Source organism: Pipistrellus kuhlii, unplaced genomic scaffold (genome assembly GCF_014108245.1).
Source record: "Pipistrellus kuhlii isolate mPipKuh1 unplaced genomic scaffold, mPipKuh1.p scaffold_m20_p_1, whole genome shotgun sequence".
NCBI classification, from domain to species: Eukaryota; Metazoa; Chordata; class Mammalia; order Chiroptera; family Vespertilionidae; genus Pipistrellus; species Pipistrellus kuhlii.
This window is the reverse complement of record NW_023425404.1, coordinates 2066738-2076221: the sequence shown is the minus strand read 5'-3', so window position 1 is coordinate 2076221 and position 9484 is coordinate 2066738. Positions and strand designations below refer to the sequence as shown.

The window sequence follows — 9484 nt, the reverse complement described above, 5'->3', positions numbered from 1 at the left end:
GCACTGTGTGCTAAGAGTATTATAGAGGTATTTGTTGGCAGAGCAAATGAATGACTGAATCAATGAATAAATGAATTCTAGTACATATTCTATTAAATTACCCCCATGTAATATTGGTGTACATGTATACATTGTAATTAAAATGCTGAGAGAATTTTAATTTTTTGTAATTTTTATAAAAAATTATACTCCACTAAATAATAGATAAAACATCTTTTAAAGTATTTAGGAGTCTTTTTGTTGTTGTTGTTCAGATTTGGATAAAATACCTCCCTCTTATTGTGGTGCTGCTTCCTCATTGGTTTATGATGAAATATAACTGCAACTTCCTGTCCACTCAACAGTGTAGGTTTCTCTTCTTGATGCAAGCAGATTTTTCTGGATCCTCAGTTGACAAACACGTCACCCCAAGAAACACGGGTAAGTGTTAAATTTTTTAATGAAATAAGATTTCTAAGTTAACATACTTTTGCATGATTGTCAGTGATGTTTGCAACATTTTGTCTAGTTTAGGTTGTATAAATGTGGCGCCAGGGAGCACCGTAAGAGGGAAAAGAGGATGACACGTGGTTTCCTCTACTTTGAGAAATGATAAAAGGATGTCAAAATTTGCATTTACGAAGAAGTAAAATTTTATGCAAAGGGGGGATGTTTATACTCTGTTTCCTCTTTGTTTGGCAAACTGAATTAAGTGGTTAGTAAGATAAGTCTATATCCAAGAAAACTCATGGCTGTAGAGTTAGTTAGCATCATTTCCTCATCCGCACAATGGTCTAGTGATACTTTTTATACTACCAGAACTAAAGTGAAATTGGGAAATAATATTTCCATTATTAAGAAGTATCGAGTAATAATTCTTAATAAGTATCACACTGTCTGGCACGTAGTAGAGTCTTAATAAGTAGTTATTAAAATGATAAATGAAGGCAAATGTGACCTATAACACTATAGGAAAACATTTTGTCTTTTGATCATTGCCATCAACGATTTATACTACTTTAGGAGCTGCTTAAGAACAGTTATATTTTAATATGCTATGGATTATCTCCTTTTGGCAATTGGTAACAATGACAACAGAAGTCAAAATGTAGATAGATTTTTTTCAGAACTGGTTCTAAAAATAATTCTTTTGAAAGTTTGATTAGTCAAAATAATAACTGAAAAGATGTATGAATAATAAAATCATCTATTCGTTAAAATATCAGATTCACACAGATTAATTTATCAACTATTTTCTGAAGAGCTGGCATTGTATGTGAAACGTTACTGTACACTCTATACTCTGAGGACTTCTGGCTTCTCCACTGTGCTCTGAGTAGATGACCTCCTTTTAGGAAATGTAAGGGACAGCACACAGGACACCTATGAACTACCGGTGCTGTCATTAAAGTAACAATGTTAGCTAACATGTAGTAAAGGCTTGCCATGTGCTATGTACTTTGCTTCATGTGTTATGTCATATAATCCTCACAACAACTCTAAGAAGTGGGTACCATATCACTGTCTTACACCTGTGACAACTGAAAGTTAGAGACATGAAGAAACACACATGTTCACAGATACCCCAAAGACTGCATTTCAGTCTCCAGAGTCCACCCACTGCCTGTTTTCCAATAGAGAAGATACCCAGTATCTTCTTCATCAAACCACTGGGGCTCCTGGTTGTTTCAGTCAAGATAGGAAATGCTTTTACACAGAAGGAAATGCGTTCCCTTGATAACTTTTAAGTCATCATAAAAACCATTCTTTCCATTTTACTCATCTTTTTTTAAATTATATATATAATTGATTTTTTTACAAAGAGAAAGGGAGAGAGAGCTAGAAACATCAATAAGAGAGAACCATCAATCAGCTGCCTCCTGCGCACACCCCACCGGGAATGTGCCCACAACCAAGGTACATGCCCTTGACCGAAATTGAACCTGAGACCTTTCAGTCTACAGGCCGACACTCTATCCACTGAGCCAAAACAGTCAGGTATCATTTTACTCATCTTATCTTTTTTTTTTTTTTTTTTTTTTTTTTTTTGAGAGAGAAATGGTGCATATTTTTGAGTAACAAGAGTAAAGGAGGGGCCCCCACTAATCCAGCTCTCTCCGTCCTGGGGCTGAGGAAGGATAGTTCATGGTTCAGGTGCTCTCCCAGACACATGAGCCCAGTAATGGACGTGATGCTGTGCAGCCATCAGAGTTGTGTCCTCAGTAGCTTATTCAATCTTTCATGCATCTCGGATGCCAAACCAATCAGGCATCATTTTCCTTCTCACTTATATGCTTTCTTGTATAAGGATTTTAGGGGTCAATTTTTTCAGTGGTGGTTTATCTGAAAATGTCTATATTTTTTCTTATGAAATTTAGTTCTTTTGGGTATGCAATTGTGGGGTTACATTTTCTTAGTCATTTGGAACTATCAATCCACTGTTTTCTGGTGTCTATTATTATTGTTGTTGAGAACTCCTTTGTCAGTGTAATGTCACCCTCTGTAGTGAGTCCATCTTTTCTCTCTGGCTCTTTTTTCTTCATTTTTGTTGATCTACAGTTTGATGACAATGTGTCTAGTGTAGATTTACATCTTCATTTATTTGTTTTCAATCCCAGTGGGATTCACTGGGCTTCAGGCATTTGAGGATTCCATGTCCTTCATGAGTTATAGACTGCTGTTGGTCACACTTGTTTTGTGTTACTAGTATATATCTATGCTTCTATTCATTTTCTCTCTAAAGTTCTTGGGGATCTGGCATGCTTCTTCCTTATTTTTCCTGAATTTCTCACATAGTATCTAATCTCTCTCTCTCTCTCTCTCTCTCTCTCTCTCTCTCTCTCTCTCTCTCTCTCTCTCTCTCTCTCTCTTTCTCTTTCTCTCAGTGAGTCCATGTTTGCTGGAAGTCTATCTGTGAGAATTCTTTGAAGCCTGCATTGGGGACCTTCCTCCAGGGTGGACTTGTGTTTACTTCTCCCTTATGCTTAGGATATTTATTTTTGGTGCATTCATTTCATATTATTTAAATTATTTATTGTTTTGTTTTGTTTCTATGAATTGTTTTTATATGTGAGGAAAGAAGTTAAGCAATGTCCTTTTTAAGGAGGCAAAATGCCTATATGTGGGTAAAACAGATATTGATTGTCAAGATTCTTTACATCCCATCTCACATAGCCTTTTGATTCCACATTTTTGGCTTTTTAATTGCAATCAACACTCATATAGAAGAATTCACATATCCCCAGTGTACAGCTTGCTAAGTTTTACAAACAGAACTTGTTCATGGGATAAACACTTTTATAGAGAAATGAAACCTTACAAATTCTCAGAAGTCCCGAAGTCCCCTCTTCCAGTCATTGCCTAACCCTTCCCAAAGTTAAGAACTTAACCACTACCTGGCCTCCTTCCTCTCTCTCTCTCCCTTTCTCTCTCTCTCTCTCTCTCTCTCTCTCTCTCTCTCTCTCTCTCACACACACACACACACACACATGCACAAACACACACACAAAAATGTTTACTATGACACTTCATATGGTTTCCTACATTAACGCAGATCAGCTTTGTTGAGAAGGAAGAGAAATACACAATGGTTCTTACTTGTAAGAGATGATTAGATAGATAGATAGATAGATAGATAGATAGATAGATAGATAATGAATAGATAGATCTCACAGTAGGTCTTTATATGTTCTTCTTTATCATATTATAAAGTGAAAAAATAATTTCAACTTTAAAACAATTCACAGAGGATTCCTAAGCAAAACTAAAAAATAGGTTATAAAATTCAGCCTCATAACTCTGAGAACTGGGAGGTTGTTTTTTCTTGGTGTGGTAGCAAGATATTTGCTCCTTTTAGGCATCTATTTCCAAAATCAAGTGCAGGAAGAAAATAAAAGCCCGTTTAAGTAAAATTCTTACATTATTCATTATAACTTGTTGAAAAGAAACACTTTTCATTTTAACCTTTTAAAGAAAACATGGTTATAGTTATAAGGAAACAACAACACATTGTCGCAGAATTTGAGGACATGATGTGAGATCATTTTTATAAGTTTATTTGAAGGCCGTATTTTATAGAGAACATAAAAGTGATTATTTCTAGAAAATGTGGTTTTATCTATGTAATTTGCATAAATGATTATTGATAAGTCGTGTTTTTTAATTAAAACTGTTCTAACTACAAGACTTGTGCTAATCTATTGGTGCTACTCCTTAGATGGAAAATAGAAAATATCTTTCTTCTCAACAAAAGCAGTCTGAATTGTTGCAAAAACACAATTTTGTACAAAAGGCAAAAAAAAAAAAAAAAAAAAAAAAGGTTTCTAGCATTACAATCTAGAATTGTGACTGAATTCTACCAAAGATTAAATACACCATTTGAGGTTAATTGCTTAATAGGTAGCTCAGTTCTGTATTTGACGTGTAGGGTTATAATAAATACCACAGAGTTGTAGTGAAACAAATTACAACAAGTATGCATGCCATTTAATACAGTGCCCAAAACATCTTAGCCCTCACTACATGGACAACTACACTGATTTCTGACAGCATAGATTAATTTTATCTGCTTCTTAATCAAATTGTGTACACTCTCTGTCACTCTGCATTATGTTTCTGAACTTTAACCATGCTATTGCATGAATATAGTAATCATTTGTTCATTTTCATTGGTTCATGGATTTCAATTGTGTTGCTTTACAATGATTTACTTACCTATTGTACTGCTAATGAGTATTCCAGTTAGGGGATATTAGAAATAGTATACTGTGAACATGCTAATTCTATATCTTTTTGTAATCACATGCATCTATTTCTGTTGTGCATGCACCTAGAAGTGGAGTTTCTGAGCCATATTATATACAAAAGTGCCAGTTTTCCAACCAAGGTACACCTACTGATATAAAGGGATGGATTTCACATTCTATTCCTATTTTTAGGTGTGGTAAAACTAGAGCATTTCAGTTCTCCATTCTGTTTTAAGAGTGACATATGTATGCCACACACTCTGGATATGGGTTACGCTGTCAGAATCCTTGTGCCTTGTGAAGACAGGTCTCTTTTGTGCCTAGGGCTCAATGACATTTGGAAAGGGTGGTTTTGATGTTATCTGCACACAGGTAGAAAGCAAATCTTCCTTCTCTTGCCTAGTGCCTCTACAAAGCTTTCTGTAAATGCACCCATCAGATAAATCATCTAAAGCACCAATGGGCCTCACTAGCAAAGGAAGACAGACAGAAGTATTTCTCCACCCCTGTATGGCAAAAAGAGTGGATTATCTGTTCCTATATGGACATGTAACATCAAACCTGTATATCTATAGATAGATAGATAGATAGATAGATAGATAGATAGATAGATAGACAGGGTGCCACCAAAAATGTACACACATTTTGCAAAATTATAAAGGCAGTGTTTATTAAAATGTATTTCATTTTCAAAATGTAATAGAATCAGTTGTAAAATGTGTACACATTTTGCAGGGAGACCCTGAATATACACCATATATACATTCACCTAATTAAGAAGGAAACTGATTACCACAGATTTTAATCAGAACTGAGAACATTCTGACCTCTGTTTCACAGGAGTATCAGAAAGATAACGTGTTAGCCACAAAGGAAGCAAAAGAAGAACAGAAGAGATAGTGTTATCTTGATGAAAGTTTAGTAAGCTCTGCTACTTTAAAATACTTTATCAAATTTCTTGTGACAATATTATAATAAGTTGACTTTAAAAGTGCCTTATCTCTAGAATGCCTATGATATTAACATTTTGAGACCATACAACCATAGAGCTTATTATACATTCAAATGCCTTTATTATTACAAACACATCAATGAATTTGACATCTTTTTTATTAGCTCTTAAGATGACTTTTCAACTTTAGTTTTGTATTCTTAGGTCATGACCGGTGAGAAATAGAATTCCCTGGAATCTAGCATCCCTTGGATAATTCTTATTTGAAGTATTAGGTAAAATATCTCAGCTTGATTTCCTTTATTGAAGTCAATTAGGTCATTTTCCTGTTATAAACACTTTTATTATAGTTTAATGCATGTTTTAAATCTCTAAAAAGTGAAATCCTACCTAATAAAAGAGTAATATGCAAATTAACTATCATTCCGCTACACCCACCAGTCACACCCACCAGCCAATCAGAGCAAGTATGCAAATAAACCCAACCAAGATGGCTACCAGGAAGGAGGCTTGGGTTTCCCCTGCAATGGAGGAAGCCAAGCTTTCCATACATCCTGGCAGGCCCAGGCCTCCACTCAAGGCTACAAAGTTTCAATTATAGAAGGCAAACAAATCCAAACAGAAATGGCAGCAGCCAAGGAGCGAGTAGAAGGCTTAGCTCCACTCCAGGCTACAAAGTTTCAATTGTAGAAGGTAAATAAATTCCAGATACCAGGGCCTCTGCTTGGCCTGCAAACCACAACAGGCCCCTTGCTTAGGCTGCCCCACACCCCAAGGGAACCCCCACCCTGATCCAGGACACCCTTCAGGGCAAACTAGCTGGCCCCCACCAGTGCACCAAGTCTCTATCCTATTTAATAAAAGAGTAATATGCAGATTGACCATCACTCTGACATACAATATTGTTGCCCCCATGTGGACACAAGATGGTCATCACAAGATGCCCAGCAGGGGAAGGCAGTTAGGAAGGACCAGGTCTACAAGGGAGGGCAGTTGAGAGGGACCAGGCCTGCAAGGGAGGGCAGTTGGAGGCAATCATCCCTGCAATAGAGGGCAGTTAGGGGTGACCAGGCCGGCAGAAGAGGGAAGTTGGGGGCAAAGAGGCTGGCAGGGGAGCAATTAGACATCAATCAGGCTGGCATGGGAGTGGTTAGGGGTGATCAGACTGGCAAGCAGAAGCAGTTAGGGGCAATCAGAAAGGCAGGCAGGCGAGCAGTTGGGAGCCAGAAGTACTGGGTGTGAAAGGGATGTCCAACTGCCTGTTTAGGTGGGATCGGGCCTAAATGGGCAGTCAGACATCCCTTGAGGGGTCCCAGAATTGAGAGGGTGCAAGCTGGGCTGAGGGACATCCCCCTCCCGCATGCACAAATTTTGTGCCCCAGGCCTCTAGTACAAGAATATTGATTCAAAATCTTAATGTATCTTTTAAACATCTAAATTATTCTACTTCATCTTTTATTACAGAAACAAAGGCATTTTAAAAAGAGATGTCAATCTCTGTAAAATTTATCTGTGTTTGCACCAAATTTATCTGAGTTTCACACCAAACAAATTGGGGACAACAAGTTCTGAAAGATTGATCCTTGAAAGTTTCTTCACCAGCATTCTCTGACGATAAACACATGGACATCTGCCCACCAGAATCAACTGGCCACACTAGCTCACTGCCAGGTGCCTGCATCCTCACTTCATACCATTGATATCTGTGTGAAAAGGGATCTATGCCCATTCTTTAAAAGCATTCATGAATTAACCAGCACGCTTAGAAGCAAAGATAATTAAAAAGTGAAAGAGAATTCGATCTTGAGGACAAACTAAATGAGGCAAGACTGGCTTTGCAGTTTAGCTCCTAAGAACTAATGTCATTGCCACGTTAAAAAGAAGAAAATGAACCACAGCATATGTACTGATGAGCAGCATACCCTGGAACATTATTTGTTCCCAATTGTTTACGTCTTCGTGGTAATAGTCAGCATTCCAGCCAATATTGGATCTCTCTGTGTGTCTTTTCTGCAGGCAAAGAAAGGAAATGAGTTGGGAATTTATCTCTTCAGTTTGTCACTGTCTGATCTGCTGTATGCTCTCACCCTCCCTCTATGGATTCATTACACTTGGAATCGAGACAACTGGACTTTCTCTGCTGCCTTGTGCAAGGGATGTGCTTTCTTCACGAACATGAACTTTTACAGCAGCACAGCCTTCCTCACCTGCATTGCTGTGGACCGGTACCTAGCAGTTGTCCACCCTATGAAGTTCTTTTTCCTAAGAACAGGAAGATTTGCATTAATGGTCAGCCTATCCATCTGGGTAGTAGAAACCATCTTCAACGCTGCCATTTTGTGGGAAGAGGAGATATTTACAGAATATTGCGACACCAATAAATCTAATTTTACTCTATGCTATGACACATACCCTTTGTTGGAGTGGCAAATTAAGTACAACTTATTTAGGACGTGTACGGGCTATGCTATACCTTTGGTCATCATAATGGTTTGCAACCAGAAAGTTTATCAAGCGGTGCAACATAATCAAGCCACAGAAAACAGTGAAAAGAAAAGAATCATAAAACTACTTGTTACTATCACTTTGACTTTTGTCTTGTGCTTCACTCCCTTTCATGTGATGCTGCTGCTTCGCAGCATTTTAGAGCCTATAGTTAACCAAAATTATGGGAAGCAGACCTATAAAATGTATAGAATCACGGTTGCATTAACAAGTTTAAATTGTGTTGCTGATCCAATTCTGTACTGTTTTATAACTGAAACAGGAAGATCCGATATGTGGAATATATTAAAATTCTGTACTGGGAAACTTAATAAATCACAAAGACAAAGAAAAAGCATATTTTCTATGTCCACAAAAGATACTATGGAGTTAGACACCCTGGAATAGAACCAAGGAATTGTTTTAAGGTGCGCAATATTATATCATCAAGATTACATTCTGAAAAGGAAACTTAGCATGGGATGGGACTAAGTTTTCCAACTGAAGGAATACTTTAATATCCTCTCCAGTGGGGAAATATTTTGAAAGTGCACTGTGCAGCTCCTTGGCTTTTATTAAATGAATATTAAACAAAAATCTAATATCTCCTAATTACTCAGAATTGTTATGGTTGATGGCAGTTGTTTTTGTACCTATGCTATAATCCCTCAGAGGTTAGCAAGATATGTAGGACTGTGTGTCTTTAATTTGGTAACCTCTATGTCTGGTTTTTATTATTTTCTCATTCTTTCTATAGATTTCAGGCTGTCAGCTATAACTTCTCCCAACCTTATGTCCTTGTCTCCAACAACCCCAACTACAAAATACCTCTTCTAATCCTCTTACTCCTTACTAAATATTTATTGAGCCCACCATGAATACTGTTTTGTGTTTATTATTGGGGTTACAAAACATATGGTGTCATGAAGCCTAGGGAAGCTCACATCAGTTCAGACACCTAGTCACTTCTATAAAAAGGAAAAGGAAATGGGCTAGAGTGACAATCTGAAGGCTCTTCCGGCTGCTCAAAGACCTTCTTTACTTTCTTTCCAATCACATTTTTGTTTTATTTTGATTTTTAAATATTCACAGTTAAGAACATAGTAGTTGAATTTACCAGAAGCTTAATGTTAAGACAAAAAGACATTATGGATTAAAAAAAAACAACACATTTATTACATTAAATCTTTTTTAGGGGACTTTTAGGACTTACAATATTTAGAGAGTCTTGATATAATATGTTCTTTTGAGTTGTCATTATAGAAATTACTCTGCTAGTTTTAAGTAGGTATTGGGTGAACATTTTTCCCAACCAATATATTTT

At 36.9% G+C, this 9484-nt stretch overlaps 1 protein-coding gene across 2 annotated transcripts; it reads left to right on the top strand.

Annotated features, from left to right (window-relative positions):
- Positions 1-337: 337 nt before the first annotated feature.
- On the top strand, positions 338-9173 carry GPR65 (G protein-coupled receptor 65). Of its 2 annotated transcripts, XM_036429701.2 has the most exons (3): positions 340-420; positions 5881-5944; positions 7141-9173. In XM_036429701.2, the coding sequence occupies exon 3, from the start codon at positions 7564-7566 to the stop codon at positions 8566-8568; it is 1005 nt and encodes a 334-aa protein (XP_036285594.1). In that variant the 5' UTR covers positions 340-420; positions 5881-5944; positions 7141-7563; the 3' UTR covers positions 8569-9173. The 2 variants fall into 2 exon arrangements, with proteins under 2 accessions (XP_036285603.1, XP_036285594.1); XM_036429710.2 differs by lacking the exon at positions 5881-5944 and having other exon boundaries at positions 338-420.
- Positions 9174-9484: the final 311 nt, after the last annotated feature.